At 35.9% G+C, this 14,975-nt stretch overlaps 5 protein-coding genes across 5 annotated transcripts in view; 3 read left to right on the forward strand and 2 right to left on the reverse strand.

Moving 5' to 3' along the window:
• The window catches only part of CBG21466, a gene marked incomplete at both ends in the record, with an annotated part of 2,474 nt that extends 2,395 nt beyond the window's left edge, over positions 1-79 (reverse strand). Inside the window, one exon of the mRNA XM_002648972.1 lies at positions 5-79. Coding sequence (XP_002649018.1) covers positions 5-79 — 75 coding nt within the window. The remainder of the gene's footprint in view (positions 1-4) is intronic.
• A 740-nt stretch (positions 80-819) lies between these two features.
• Positions 820-2,496, forward strand: CBG21467 (the record flags this gene model as incomplete). Its single annotated transcript, XM_045243081.1, has 6 exons — positions 820-974; positions 1,023-1,134; positions 1,180-1,317; positions 1,953-2,083; positions 2,135-2,256; positions 2,306-2,496. 6 exons carry the CDS (start codon positions 820-822, stop codon positions 2,494-2,496), a joined length of 849 nt encoding a protein of 282 aa, XP_045097312.1.
• Positions 2,497-2,929: 433 nt separating this feature from the next.
• Positions 2,930-4,156, forward strand: CBG21468 (the record flags this gene model as incomplete). Its single annotated transcript, XM_045243082.1, has 5 exons — positions 2,930-3,022; positions 3,065-3,226; positions 3,733-3,863; positions 3,909-3,983; positions 4,027-4,156. The coding sequence occupies 5 exons, from the start codon at positions 2,930-2,932 to the stop codon at positions 4,154-4,156; spliced, it is 591 nt and encodes a 196-aa protein (XP_045097313.1).
• An 872-nt stretch (positions 4,157-5,028) lies between these two features.
• Cbr-srx-90 lies at positions 5,029-6,236 on the forward strand (the record flags this gene model as incomplete). The annotated part of the gene is made up of 6 exons (XM_002648975.1): positions 5,029-5,091; positions 5,139-5,302; positions 5,354-5,586; positions 5,634-5,800; positions 5,846-6,045; positions 6,095-6,236. The coding sequence occupies 6 exons, from the start codon at positions 5,029-5,031 to the stop codon at positions 6,234-6,236; spliced, it is 969 nt and encodes a 322-aa protein (XP_002649021.1).
• Positions 6,237-8,059: 1,823 nt separating this feature from the next.
• CBG21472 lies at positions 8,060-13,118 on the reverse strand (the record flags this gene model as incomplete). Its single annotated transcript, XM_045243083.1, has 5 exons — positions 8,060-8,203; positions 8,253-8,349; positions 11,811-11,986; positions 12,825-13,049; positions 13,101-13,118. 5 exons carry the CDS (start codon positions 13,116-13,118, stop codon positions 8,060-8,062), a joined length of 660 nt encoding a protein of 219 aa, XP_045097314.1.
• Positions 13,119-14,975: the final 1,857 nt, after the last annotated feature.

Consider the following 14,975-nt stretch of genomic DNA (forward strand, 5'->3'; position numbering starts at 1 on the left):
TAACTAGATTTTGACCGGATTTTGGCATAAATGCTTTTTGGCACCAAAAATAGAGTATTGGAAAAAGAGACACAGACATACCAAATGTGCTCTCCTATTGATTTTCGTGCTCCTAGCCTCTAAGAAATACTGGAAATCACTATTTTCAGAGTATTCATCAAATTCCTGACGTTTTGAGCTCCATAATACCTAAATTTGGTCAATTTTGTATTGCGACCGCGGTCGAAACGGCCGAAAATCAAAGTAAACCAAATATAGGCAATATGGGGTTCAAAATGACGGAAATTTCATGAGAAACTCAAATGTAATAGTTATGCCCCTCCGGGGCTGAACCTACTGGCCTCTTTTGATTTTCGACCGTGGGCGAAACGGTCGAAAATGGAAGTTGACCAGCTATAGGCAAGATGAGACTCAAAACATCAGAAAATTCATGGAAAACTTGAAAATAATAATATCAGGAAGTTGGATCTTTTTTTGATAAAGTTTAAGATTTTTTTGAATTCTGGATTTTTGGCGCCAAAAACCGTAAATGCCGAATTTCCGCCGAAACTGGGCTGAAAACAGTGGAAATTGCTATTTTTGAATTTTTCATAAATATTCAATTATTTTGAGCCCCATATCGTCTATATTTGGACTAGTTTAATTTTCGACCGCACGTCTGTGGTCGAAACGGCCAAAAATCAAAGTAAACCAAATATAGGCAATATGGGGTTCAAAATGACGGAAATTTCATGAGAAACTCAAATGTGATTGTTTAGAACAGTGTTCTTTTAGAATAACACAGAAGTAGTGTAATTTTCGTAGTTTTATAATATATCGATGAGTGACGGAACAAAACGAACAAAGAAGCCAGAATTCCAGCCAGCAAATAGTATAAATAGTGATGAATTCAACAATGGGTCACCAGAAAGACAAATTTCACCAGTCCGAACTTTCGAGAATACGCTGAGTCTACTTGCAGTCAAGGAGAAATCGTAAGTTTTTAAAAAATTGTTTCAATTTCATACAAAAAAAAATTTCAGAGCTAACGAGCTTCGCCTCTCTGCCTATCTCCCAAAGCGGAGTCTGAAACAAGCTCTTTGCTCCAAATCTCTCCTGAATGATCCCATTTTCATGAATCAACATGCAACTTTGGTAAGTTCTTAAACAATGAGAACTTCTAGATCCAGAATCCTTCAGAGCTCTCGTCACTTTTACAAGGAATTGCGGTTTATAACTCAAGACGATTACCACTACTGGCACGAAAGAGATTGGTTTGTATTAACCGAATACGCAAAAACATTCAAAACTTTCCAGAACATGTCGTACCATGATAAAGTGAGTTTTTTTAAGTTTGGATAATCGAAATTGTTAAAAAAATTATTTAAGGCAACTGTAAAATTAAGAAAAAAGCCAAGAGATTCAGTTGAGATACATAAAAGCTTCATTAGAGTTTCTTTTGTCAAAAATGGTATTTCTCAGTACTGTAAACGGCACGAAAAAGAATACTGTAGAACCTGTATTAGAATGTACCCTTTAATAGACCTCTAGTAAAAGAGACTTTTTGCTCAAAATGTTTTGTTTCAAATTAAAAGTTTCAATACGTTTTCAATGAAAAACATTTAAGAAATTTGGCAATTTCACAGAAATTTGTTGTAACATGTTTTCCTGAAAAAAAAACTTGCTGAATTTTAATGGAACTGCTGATAGATTTTCATGAATTTTGAACAAACGTTCATGGAAATTCTCGCCGAAAAATATTGGAGAAAATTACTACAAAAATAAGAGACCCCTGTAATATTAGGGCCACCGGCTTTTCTATTGGAACAATAGAAAAGCCGGCTCTTCTAATACAGGTTCTACGGCTGCTATAATTTGATCAAGAAATGGACGATTGAACGATCATTTTGTGAACTTCATTGCTACCGTAACCTGGGCGGTTCTTCCCTATCATATCAATTTCCTTCTTTTAGGCAGAGTTGGTTCGCCACGCTGCTATCGTGATACCAGTCCTCAATCAAGTTTACAATTCCCCAGATCATGGCCTCGATACAGTAGTCTTCCCAGATGGTACATATTACGATCGAACTCATGAGCCAACAAGGTGAGATCTTATTCTATCGACTGTCATTACTGGAATGAAACCTCTATTTAGGCCTGCCGGTCTGAATCGAAAGAAATATCAAGTGTTGGATTTGGTGCTGAAACCGTTTCGAGAGATGGAGATCAATTTCAACGAGTTTGCCGCATTTAAAGCTATCACTTTTCTGAATCCAGGTAACTCTGATTTATTATTTTCACATTTGTTTTTGATTTTTTTTGTCAGATGCGGATGTGTCACTAGAAGCAAAACATGAAATTAATTTGGAACGTTCTAGATTTGGAAGATTGATTCTGATGGGAACAACAATGTCTAAAATGGCATGTGAGTCGAAAGAAGCTGTTTGGATAGCTGACTTCTTTGAGAATATTGGATTCACCTCTTTTGCGAAGGAACTGTTCTTTGGTGATAATTGATTTTTGAAATTATTTTTTTTCTGTTAAGATCTCAACCATAGTCTTTCATTTTTTTTTGTTTTGTTGATTATAAAAAATTTAACTATAGTTTCTGAAAGTTTGATTTTAAATATCAAGAAATAGTTCCTAGTTCTTAATTTCAAACCTAAAATGTAAGCATTTTTTAAAATTACACTTTCAAACTGCAAACTGCAAACACTTATATTTTCGTTTGGTAACAGCCTATAGTATACTGTAGGCTTCACAAATTTATCATAGTTTGATCGCTGAGCTTTCATGTTCTCACTTTTATTTCAAAACCAAAACATCAATCTTGGCACATGAGATGATCTTTCTAACTCTAAATAACGATGACGAATTCTGGAATATATAATTTTAAACTGAAAACTTTAACTTTCCAAAAACTCAGTTATTTTTACCTTGAACTAAGAAAATGACCTCCAATGCTTCTGCTGTTGGATCTTTGGTAGAAGTTAGCGCTTTTAACGATGAGTTGAGTTTATTGGCGGCTACTCTTATCCTTACAGTAAGTTTCATCATTCTAGATTTGTAAAAAATCTTTCTTCAGTTCGGTGTTTTTGGAGTTACAACGAATTTGTCCATTGCACTGATTTTTTACAAAGAAAAGTCAGAGAGAACTGCTTTCAATTTGATTTGTGTATTTCGAGCAGTTTCCAATGTTATTATACTATCAGCAACGTTTTTGCTTGTATTTTTCGCAACTCATGGCGTAAGTTGTCGAAAATTCATTAGAAACTTCACCAGCTAGATACAATATGTTTCTGGGTTTCAGAGGATTTTCCCTTTTCCCACCTGCTGTGGAATCCGGGCTGATTCATCTTAGTTTGACATTATATTTAGGGAATGAATACCAGGTTATCCTCGTAGCTCTAAACAGATGCTGTGCATTGTTTCTCCCAACCTACTACTAATTATTGTGTGGTATCATACCAACTCTCGTTATTCTGATTTTGATTTATCTGTATCGATTGATCATAGTCGTCTATGAACAGGTTCCGCGAACTCTTGATAACTGTTTCACATCATTTTCCAATGAACTTCTCTTATGGATTTACGATCAAAAGACCTTTTGTAAATTTGAAGACAATATTCTGGAAGTGATTTTGTATACATTCATTATAATGACCGCCATAAATGCTGCCACTTTTACAAAAATTATCACATTTTACTGGGTAACACATAGTAGAAAAATTCGTCATTTTAATGAGTTTTCAGACGAGAAATAACGGAAGTATTATGGACAAAGAAGCTAGGAGAAAAATGAAGAGAAACATTATACTGTTTTTTCAAACGATGCTCCAAGATTCATTATATTTGATCGATCTCACATTCACTTTTAAATTAAGGTAATTAGAAAACCGGTTAGAAAAAAATATGATTTCAACGTTTAGCGGATTGAGCACTCATCGTTTCTGGACGTTTATAAGTGGAACGCTCGTTTGGGAATGCATACATTCTGTTGATGGGTAATTCTGTTTAAACCCGGTTCAAAGTGTCAGTTGAATTCAGATTCATAATGATGATGTTTAACGAGCGTCTCAGTTTTCTCAAGAAACGAATTCAACCAGCATCTTCTGTCACAAACGTTCAATCAGCAAGACAAAACATGGCTTCAACTATCTTGTCAACTGTTGGATAAAACTTATTCTGAATAGACTTTATTATGTTAAGATGACAACCATTTGGTTTTTATATTTTATACCAACAGAACATGTGTTTTGTGTTATTAACTTGCTTTACTCTTACCACAGTGATATTGAATCAGCAATGGCATTATATTAGAGGCTGGCATTCAATTAGGGGTTGCTATCTAATTGAGTTTTTACGGTAAATATGAAAGGTATTTGGTTTATTTTCCTAAAAACAGTTCAGTTACAGCAGCTGTACTACTGCAGAAGTAACATTTCCAGGTGTCAAAGTGATTGGGATTCAACATTCTTCTGGACTAGAAAAGAAAAAAAATTATATGAAAAAAAAATTCCACCAAACTATAAAACCGAAAAATGTTGCCTAAATGGACTCTGTCTAAATCTCTACTTCAAATTCCATTTATGCACGGCATTTTTCACAACCTCCAATTTCAGCCGATGTCCGGCTGATATCTTATTCTCCTCATGACCAACGATTACTCAGAGTTTTTATCAAATCAGTAAACAACATTTTTTTCTCTTTTTTTCGAGCCTATCCATGAAAATAGTTTGATTTTATCACCTTCTAAGCCAATTATCAACTCTCCCGGGTATCTTCCGTTTGCATATCACATTTTTCTGGTTGGTTTCCACTTGACTCCTTCAGACCGGTAAGTATCAGGAAATCAAGTTTATTTTATTGTTTCTTTCCTTCAAGACAATGAGTTTTTCTGGCAGATAATTAGGTTTTCACACGATTTCACGTCAGAAAAAACAGTTTTTGAATGCCATGGGATAGACCTCTCGTTCTTCCACTTTCCAATTCAGAAGCACTTTTCCGTTTTCACGTATTCTTTTTTCAGATACTTCTTTCAGCCAAATCATGGAAGAAGAGTTCAATTACACCAATCCTTTGAATTTAGTTGTTGCTATGCTAATCATTACGGTAAGCAATTTCAGCTGGTGCTCAAGATATTGAATTCGTTCATTCAGATTGGTGTGTTAGGGATCATTTATAATGCCTCTATTGTGTACATTTACCTCAAGGAAAATTCTGAAAAGACTGCTTTCAATCTCATTTGTTTCTGTCGCGCAATTTCAAACGTTATCATTTTGACAATAATCTTTGTCATCACATTTTTCCCCAAAACTCTTTTGTACGTTACTCAAAAAAAATCATCCCTGTTGAGTTTTAAAACATATTTCAGAGGACATTCTCCATACCCACCAGTTGTCGAATCCTGGATCATCAATATCGCCAACACCTTGTATCTTGGAAATGAGTATCAAATTGTGTTAGTTGCTCTTAACAGATGCTGTGCTTTATTTTTTCCTATGAAATACTCCAAAATATTCTCTATCCTACATACAACTATCGTATTAATTGCTATTTATGTCTATCGGATCGGCAAGAAAATTATAGAATGGATACCTCAATCTAGTAGATTGGAAACATCCAAGTAACGAAAAAATAATTCATATTTTCAGATAAAGGGTGTCATGCTCTCTATTCTATAAAAAACCTCGCTTGGTCTTATGATGATTCTGAACAGTGCGATTTTGTGGATGATGCTCTCGACATTATTTTCTATACTTTCATAGCCATGTCAATTCTCAATACAATCACTTTTGTCAAAATTCTCCATTTTTATAGGGTATTTTCTAGTTATCACAGTCTACCAAAACAAAAATTATTTCAGAAAAGAAATGCTAATCAGGACAAGGAAACCAAAAAGCGAATGAGGAAGAACACCATTCATTTCTTACAAACGATGCTCCAAGACTCCCTTTATCTTATCGATCTTACTTTCACATTCAGATTGAGTTCTTGGAGTGATCATCGTGTATGGAGATATGTCAGTGGAACTTTTATTTGGGAGCTCTTGCATTCTACTGATGGGTGAGTAATGAACATTTCTGCTGGCTTCTAAAAAAACTTTTTTTTCAAGGTTTGTAATGGTAATGTTCAACGAAAGGCTATCCTTCATCAAGAAGACAATCCAAAACTCTTCAACCATTCCCGTCATTGCTGGACCAAAAAATCTACGCCGAGGGACGATTTCAGCTTCAACAATACCGTCAACTAAATAGAAATTTTAATAGATTTTCTGTTTGAACTTTTTATGAACCATCCTGTATCAGGACTTTAAGCAATCAGTGTTTTTAATTTTGGAGAACCAGGGAGGGGTTTCCCATGAATTAGGACAAGGAGGTTCATTTACTTATTGTTAGTCACATCCTGCAAACTTTTCTTTTATGAAACCTTTTATAATTTTTTGTATCCTGAGTGTGACAGTTAACTGAAATCGTGCTAGAATCTTCAAAAACCGGAAGTTATACTTCAAGGGTGGTCCATATTTACCCGGACCAAAGTTTGTACTAGCATAAAGTTTGGTTGAATCGTTGTACTGGCCTCAAATTTGAAGTGCTAAAATTTAAATTATTCATTTCTAAACTGATATAGTTTCAAACTATTTGATCAAGTTTGAGCTGATTAATCACTTGTCAAGGTTGTTGCGTCTCACGAAAATCACAACAGCGTGCGAGAAACATTAAGCCGTTCAGCCGTTCAAGCTGTTTGGATAGCTGACTTCTTTGAGAATATCGGATATACCAGCTTCGCAAAGGAACTGTTTTTCGGGGAAAGGAATTCAGAAGAAGAATAATTATTTTGTAGTTTTCTGTATATCATTTATTTTACGGGATATAATTATCGTATTTCCTCGAATAGAAACCTACCCATACAGTCAACGTTGAGCTCAATTATCTCAATTTATGTGCAAGATATCAAAAATATGTCAACTAGGAAGTTATTATTATTATTATTATTATTATGATAAACAATTATCATTATTATTATTATGATAAACAATTATCAGTTATTTTATTTTTGACAGGAACCGAGGTAAATTGGCTCAAAGTTAAATGTTAGAGGACCTTTTTATTAGAGTGTTAACGGTAATAAAATGTTGCAAATGAGATGTGATTGCTGAATTTGTAATAAATAGTTTTGCAAGACTTTTCATCTGTTGAATGTACGACATTTTTATTCCGGAAATGTATTAAGTGCAAGAAATCCGGAAAAATATTAATAAAAAACTCTACAACGTAGTCCATTTTTGGACTTGGTCTTTCTAATATCTTTTCTTATATCTTCTGGATCTAGATAAGACAAAAACGAACACACAGTCCTCCTGCACCCGATTATTATCCCATATCGATGTTTGGTTCGCTGGACCGATAAGAAACACGTGTGGGGCAAGAGACAGGAGAACATGATCACAGTTCACTTTCTGTCCAATGATTGTCACCTCTTCCCTTTCGTTTTCTCTGTCAATCGCCATGTGTTATTTCTAGCAGACTTTCTTCGGGTACACGCTGGGCGGAAACTTTCCGTATGGAAATAATGTTGACTGTGTACTTTATATAATCTGAATTTATGGAAGAATAGTAGACTTTGATCAGTCAATTTTGTTTATTTAAAAATTCCGAGTTTCAGTATCATTTAGAAACCATTCTAGCTTTCTAGCCTGCTCTTTTTCCTCTTTTTTCCTTTTCTTTCCGTTCTATTTTTTTCATTTTTTCAGCATCCTTCACTTCATGGAAAACAAAGAACTTTGTCTGGTTTGTCAAGATTTCTCCAGTGGATACCATTATGGAATACCTTCTTGTAACGGATGGTGATTTTATTTAGTTGTACAGTAATTTAATTTTGAGGTATTTGGAGAGTGAGGAGAAGAAATAAACAAAAAAAAGGTCGAACAGGAAAAGAATGAAAAAATAATATTTTTCGGGTTTTTAGAGTTTTGAGGGGGAATTCAAGTGCAAAAAAAGGAAGGGAAGGAGTCACAGGATAGCATTGAAGGGGAAAATAGGGGGGATTATTTGAAAAGAAGAAAAATGCATTTTCCGTTTCAATGACGGCAGTAGAAAAACGCTCCGACGAAGATAATAAGCATGAATGCGACACTCGCTCCAACGAGGGATAAGATAGGTGTTGGCAGATCCCTGGACGCTCTTTTCAACTTCGGCTCTTGCGATTGGGATGACTGTGGTTTCTATAAGAAAAATGTGTTTTTTTATTAGTTAATTTTGTTACCTGCTGACTTCACAGTGTTTGTCGATGGGAAGACAATTGGGAGCCATGGCGATGGACTTGCAGTGGTAGTGTCCAACTTCGTTGCGAGGTGATTTTCGTGGCCATCTGGAAATCACTCATTTTTTATAAGTTAAAACACTTATTTTTATATTTCTCATAAAATTTGCGACATTTTGAGCCCCATATTGCCTAAAGTTGGTCAATTTCGATTTTCGACCGCTGGCGGCGGTCGAAATGGTTGAAAATCAGAACAAACCGAATATAGGTAATATGGGGCTCAAAATGACGGAACTTTCAGGGCAAATTCAGAAAAATATGTTCACAATACAGTTTTGCCTGTTTCTGAAAAAAATTTGGTTTTTTTAAAATTTGGTCTTTTTGGCAATTTTTGATTTGACTGACCAATTTCTTTCATTTGGATTGCAACACCGCGTTTTTGGCTCTTGAGAGTTTCCATCAATCTTCAGCATAAAGAAAAGCGGCTGTTCACGTCTCATTGATGATTGTGGACAATGATTTCTAACATAAAAACCTGAAAAAAAGAGAAAATTCTTCAAATAAAAACTCTATTAATAATTAAACTGCTCTGAAACTACTATTTTTGAGTTTGTCTTGAAATTTCTGACGTTTTGAACCCCATATTGCCTATATTTGGTCGATTTTGATTTTCGACCGTGTCGACCGCTGCCGCGTGGTCGAAAATCAAACTACACCAAATGTGGTCGATATGGGGTTCAAAACTTCAGAAATTTGATAGAGACTTCGAAAATTATAATACTCACTGTTTTAATCTAATTTTACCAAATTTGGGCACTCGTGGTTCCTGGCGCCAAAAAACCAAAATTTAATTTGTTAACAAATTTTTCGCAAAAAATTACCAAACTGCTTGAAATTCTTTTTTTGAGTTTGTCATGAAATTTGCCACGTTTTGAGCCCTAACACGACCTATTTTGGTCACCTCTGATTTTCGACCGCGCGGTCAGCCGGTCGAAAATTGAAAGTCAACCAAAAACGATCGAGTTTAGGCTCAAAACAAGGGAATTTTTAAAGGAATTCAGAAAATCTACTTGAAAATCTGCAAAAATATAAGTCTAAGCAGATTTTGACCATTCTTGATTTGGAATTTTTGGATATTTTAGGCTTAAAGTAACCCATTTTTGTCAGTAAAAAAACTAGAAAAACTTACTTTCTCTTCTGGTCCAAAATCCATTTAGGATTTATAGAATCCAATAGATTAAATAAAGAGAATTTCAGGAAAAATACAAAATAGAATATCGGCTAGACCGCCATGCACAAGACAGTCGTAGCCTAATCGAAATTTTGGGAATTTTATATGTAAAATTTCCAAAAAATCGATATATTCTATTCTAGGGCGGTGAGACAACCATCCGAGATGGTGTTGGGGTGATTGAATGAGGCTAGGGGGATCGGAGGGGCATTTTACGTTGCGTCTCTTGCTTTTCAATACTCTCTCTCTCTTTTGGCCCAGCTGGGACACCTGGCTCCCCGCCACATGGTCTTAGAGAGTATTGAAAAACATTTTTTTCAATACTCTCCAAGGCCGAGGTTTGGAGAACCAGGTGTCACAGCTGGGGCGTGTGGTGGTTGACGACCTAACACAAAAACATCCCAAAAAACCAAAAATCAACTGAAAAACTGCATTTTTCAACAATTCTGAGTGTGAAAACAACGGCAAACTCTATTTTTTAGCCCTAAAACGGTCCAAAACCACTAAAAATGGCAATTTTCAAAAAAGTGTGAAAAATGGCTCAGTGGGTTTTGGCATCAAAAAGGTCCACAAGGTGAAAAGTTCAATTCTTTCCGGGGTTAAAACTTTTGTATTTTTGTGTGGACCTCAAAAATGATAGTTTTGGGCCAATTTGAATTTTGAAAAAGTTCCATAAAATTGTTTATTAAATATGAAATTTTAAACAATATCTTTTGCAGCTCCGGTCTGGAACTCCAGTTAGTTTCGTTTTTGATCACGTGGAGAAGAATAGCGCTGGACGTATTATGTGGTCGTGGGCGGTACTGAAAAAATGAATATTGTCTATTCAAAATAATCGCGCGGGTGAAAGAGTAAAAATGTCTGCGTCTCTACAGCGCCTCTACAGGTTTGGAGATTCTCTACACGTTTTTTTTACTCGTTCAACCGCGCGATTATTTTGAATAGACAATAAATTGTTTTGTTTTAAACTATATTAAAGATTCAACTAACGTTCAGGATGTAATCTCCAACATCGTCCTCGGAAATTGGTGATGCGCTCCATGTTCCATTTGTCTTGACGATGACTTCTGGGACCAAGTCTCCTTTCGAAAAATCCACATGGGAACCACAAATCTTTCTCAAAAAAAGACCAAACTGTCTGAAAGTATCATTTCCGAGTTTCTCATAAAATTTCCGTCATTTTTAGTCTAATTATGACTATATTTGATCACCTTTGATTTTCGACCGCGACACGTGATAGGAGCGTCGCGGTCGGCCAGTCGAAAATTGAAAATCAACCAAAAATAATCGAGTTTCAAAATGTCGGAGATTTCATGAGAATTTTGAAAATTTTCTTAAAAATCAGCGAAAAATCTGTTTCTCAATAGCTTTTACTAGTCTAAAAACGCTAGAAATTCAACATTGACCACTTTTAGCGCTTATTTAAAAGCAATTTAGGATTAAAACTAACACATTTCTCATTTAAAAAAAACTAGAAAAACTCACATTTTCCTTCTGGTCGAGAATCCATTTAGGATTTATAGAATCCAATAAAATAAATACAGAGAATTTCAGGAAAAATACAAAATAGAATATCGGCTGGACCGCCATGCACAAGGCAATCGTAGCCTAATCGAAATTTTGGGAATTTTATATGTAAAATTTCCAAAAAATCGATATATTCTATTCTAGGGCGGTGAGACAACCATCCGAGATGGTGTTGGGGTGATTGAATGAGGCTAGGGGGATCGGAGGGGCATTTTACGTTGCGTCTCTTCCTTTTCAATACTCTCTCTCTCTTTTGGCCCAGCTGGGACACCTGGTTGCCCGCCACGCAGCATTAGAGAACACTTTTTACTTTTTCCAACATACTTTTTATGGCCGGGAGTGAAGAACCAGGTGTGACAGCTGGGGCGTGTGGTGGCTGACCACCTAACACAAAAAAATCACAAAAAAAATCAAAAAATCGTCTGGAAAACTGCATGTTTTGACAATTCTGTTTAAAACTCTATTTTTTAGCCCTAAAACGGTCCAAAACCCCCTATAAACTACAATTTTCAAAAAAGTGTGCCAAATGGCTCAGTGGGTTTTGGCATTAAAAAGGTCCACAAGGTCAAAAGTTCAATTCTTTTTGAGGTTAAAATTTTTGTATTTTTGTGTGGACCTCAAAAATGATAGTTTTGGGCCAATTTGAGTTTTGAAAAAGTTCCATAAAATTGTTTATTAAATATTGAAAAGAATGCATTTGAAGAATCCAGATGTTCATTGAGCCTGTATTCGTCGATGACGTCGCGATACTCCTCCTGAAAAATGATTGATAAATTGATAATGAAATTGATAAGCGCGTTTTTTCACCCACCTTGGTCTTTCCCCAGTTTGGCGATCATGCCATGGCGCATTCTCAGAAGTGCCGTCCGTTCTTGAACACGTGTACACAAGGACACGACGATGTTCCACAAGACTGGCCATCCACTTCTCCACAATTACAGCTCGGAAACCTGCATTCCGTGATCGAATCTCGTCTCTCGAAAGTTCCTGAAAATTTGACGAAATATATAGGCAATACCAGTCAGCTTACGTCTCCTTTGATTTTCGACCGTGGGCGAAACGGTCGAAAATGGAAGTTGCCCAGCTATAGGCAAGATGGAAAAACTAGTGGAAATCACTATTTTCACAGTATTCATCAAATTCCTGACGTTTTGAGCCCCATAATACCTAAATTTGGTCAATTTTGTATTGCGACCGCGGTCGAAACGGCCGAAAATCAAAGTAAACCAAATATAGGCAATATGGGGTTCAAAATGGCGGAAATTTCATGAGAAACTCAAATGTAATAGTTATGCCCCTCCGGGGCTGAACCTACTGGCCTCTTTTGATTTTCGACCGTGGGCGAAACGGTCGAAAATGGAAGTTGACCAGCTATAGGCAAGATGAGGCTCAAAACATCAGAAAATTCATGGGAAACTTGAAAATAATAATTTCAGGCAATTGGATCTTTTTTTGGAAAAAATTTACGATTTTTTTGAATTCTGGATTTTTGGCGCCAAAAACCGTAAATGCCGAACTTCCGGCGAAACTGGGCTGAAAACAGTGGAAATTGCTATTTTTGAATTTCTCATAAAATTTCAATTATTTTGAGCCCCATATTGCCTATATTTGGACTAGTTTAATTTTCGACCGCACGTCCGTGGTCGAAGCGGTCGAAAATCAAAATTAGCCAAATATTGTCGATATGGGGCTCAAAATGTTGGAAATTTAGTGAGAAATCTGAGGCTAAATAGACTTTTCAAGATTTTCAATCAGAAAGCCCAATATTGACCTTTTTTGTCACATTTTAAATTTCGAAGTGTAAAAAAAAGTATAGTATATTTACAAAGTTGAACGCCTCTCCTCTTGGCTTAATTGGAGCCAGTTCGAATGAATGGGCGAAATCATCCTTGGCAGGCATTTTACAGTTGGTTGAATGTTGATTGTTGACGTCAATTGAGCTATTGAAGACGGTGGAGCAGCTCGGAATCGTTAAAATTGGTTTTGCTTCTTCTTCAGAACGAACATTTGGAAGTTCTCCAGCGATTCGATTCCTAAATCTTTGTCTGACCTGAAAATGATTTTATGTGTGATTTTGTACGAGTCGGTTGGAAGAACTTACTCGTTTTTTGTTCAACATTCAAGTTCTCCAAGCAAAGATGCAACTGTCTCGTTGTCTGGTTTACGGTTGACAGCGAAAACTTAAAAAAGCTCAATTTAAGAATTTCGAAAATATGTTTTTCGAATGTTGCATAAACTTTCCGTCATTTTGAGCACAATATTGCACATATTTGGTCAACTTTGGTTTTCGACCGCGGTCGAAATGGTCGAAAATCAAAATAAACCGAATATAGGCATTATGGTGCTCAAAATGGCTGAAATTTCATGAGAACCTAAAAAATGATAATTTCAGGACAGCTTGATCAATTTTCGAGAAAATTCTAAAGTTTTCTCGAATTTTCAAACTTTGGCGCCAAAAACCATTTATGCCAAAATCCGGCCGAAATTGTGTGAAAAGTATGCGAAAATTATTATTACCAAAGTCTTCATTTCATTTCTGATTATTTGAGCCTCATATCGACTATATTTGGTCAATTTTGAGTTTCGACCGCCGACGGCGGTCGAAACTGATTCAGGCCGATTTTGACTAAAATTGGTTTTTAAAACGAAACTTTGAGCACATTTTCACGTTTCTCCAAAAGTTTCCATCATTTTGAACTCCAACACGACCGAATTCGGTCAACTTCGTTTTTGACCGCGAGGCTCGTCGCGGTCGGTTTGGTCAAATTTAAAAATCAACCAAAGTTAGTCGAGTTTGGGCTCAAAATATCAGAAATTTCATGAGAAATCTAAAAATGCACTTTAAAATCAGCTAAAACATAGGGTTAAACAGATTTTGACCATTTTTGACATAATTTAGAATTTGGATATTTTGGCAGTTCTCGGCTTAAAAATAACTCATTTTCAATTAAAAAATATAAACTCACTTTTTAGCTGGTCCAGAATCCTTTAGGGATTTGAAGAAGCCAATTAAATAAATAGGAATATCCAGAAAAAATCAAAAATAGAATATCGGCTACACCGCCATGCAGAAGGCGGTCGTAGCCTAATCGAAATTTTGGAAAATTCCCAAAAAATCGATATATTCGATTTAGAGGGAGGAGATAACCATTCGAGATGGTGTTTGGGATGGTTGATTGAGAAGAGGAGGACGGGGATGGCCAAAAAGACGAAAATCAATAGAACAGCGCATATTGTCTGCGTCTCTTTTCCAATACTCTCTCACCGCAGAGCCCTAGAGAGTATTGGAAAAAAGACGCAGACATACCAAATGTGCTGTCCTATTGATTTTCGTCCTCCTAGCCTCTAAGAAATACTGGAAATCACTATTTTCAGAGTATTCATCAAATTCCTGACGTTTTGAGCTCCATAATACCTAAATTTGGTCAATTTTTTATTGCGACCGCGGTCGAAACGGCCGAAAATCAAAGTAAACCAAATATAGGCAATATGGGGTTCAAAATGACGGAAATTTCATGAGAAACTCAAATGTAATAGTTATGCCCCTCCGGGGCAGAACCTACTGGCCTCTTTTGATTTTCGACCACAGTCAAAACGGTCGAAAATCAGAATGAACCAAATATAGGCAATATGGAGCTCAAAATGTCGGAAATTTTACGGAGACATTGAAAATGAAATATAATAGTTTCAAGGGAGTTTGCTAATTTTTATAGAAAATTAAATTTTTTCGAAATTTGGTTTTTTGGATTTTGGCGCCAAAAACCATAACTGGCCAAAATCGGCAGAAGACGGTTTTAAAAAAAGTGCAAATTATAATTTTAGAAATATTCATTACATTTCTGACACGTTGAACCATATTGCCTATGTTTTGACAATTTTCAATTTCGACCGTCGGTTTTGGTCGAAACGGTCGGAAATCAAAACAGACCAAATATAGGCAATATGGGGCTCAAAACGTCAGAAATTTCACTCTCTC

Source organism: Caenorhabditis briggsae, assembly GCF_000004555.2.
Source record: "Caenorhabditis briggsae complete genome, chrII, whole genome shotgun sequence".
In the NCBI taxonomy this organism is placed as follows: domain Eukaryota; kingdom Metazoa; phylum Nematoda; class Chromadorea; order Rhabditida; family Rhabditidae; genus Caenorhabditis; species Caenorhabditis briggsae.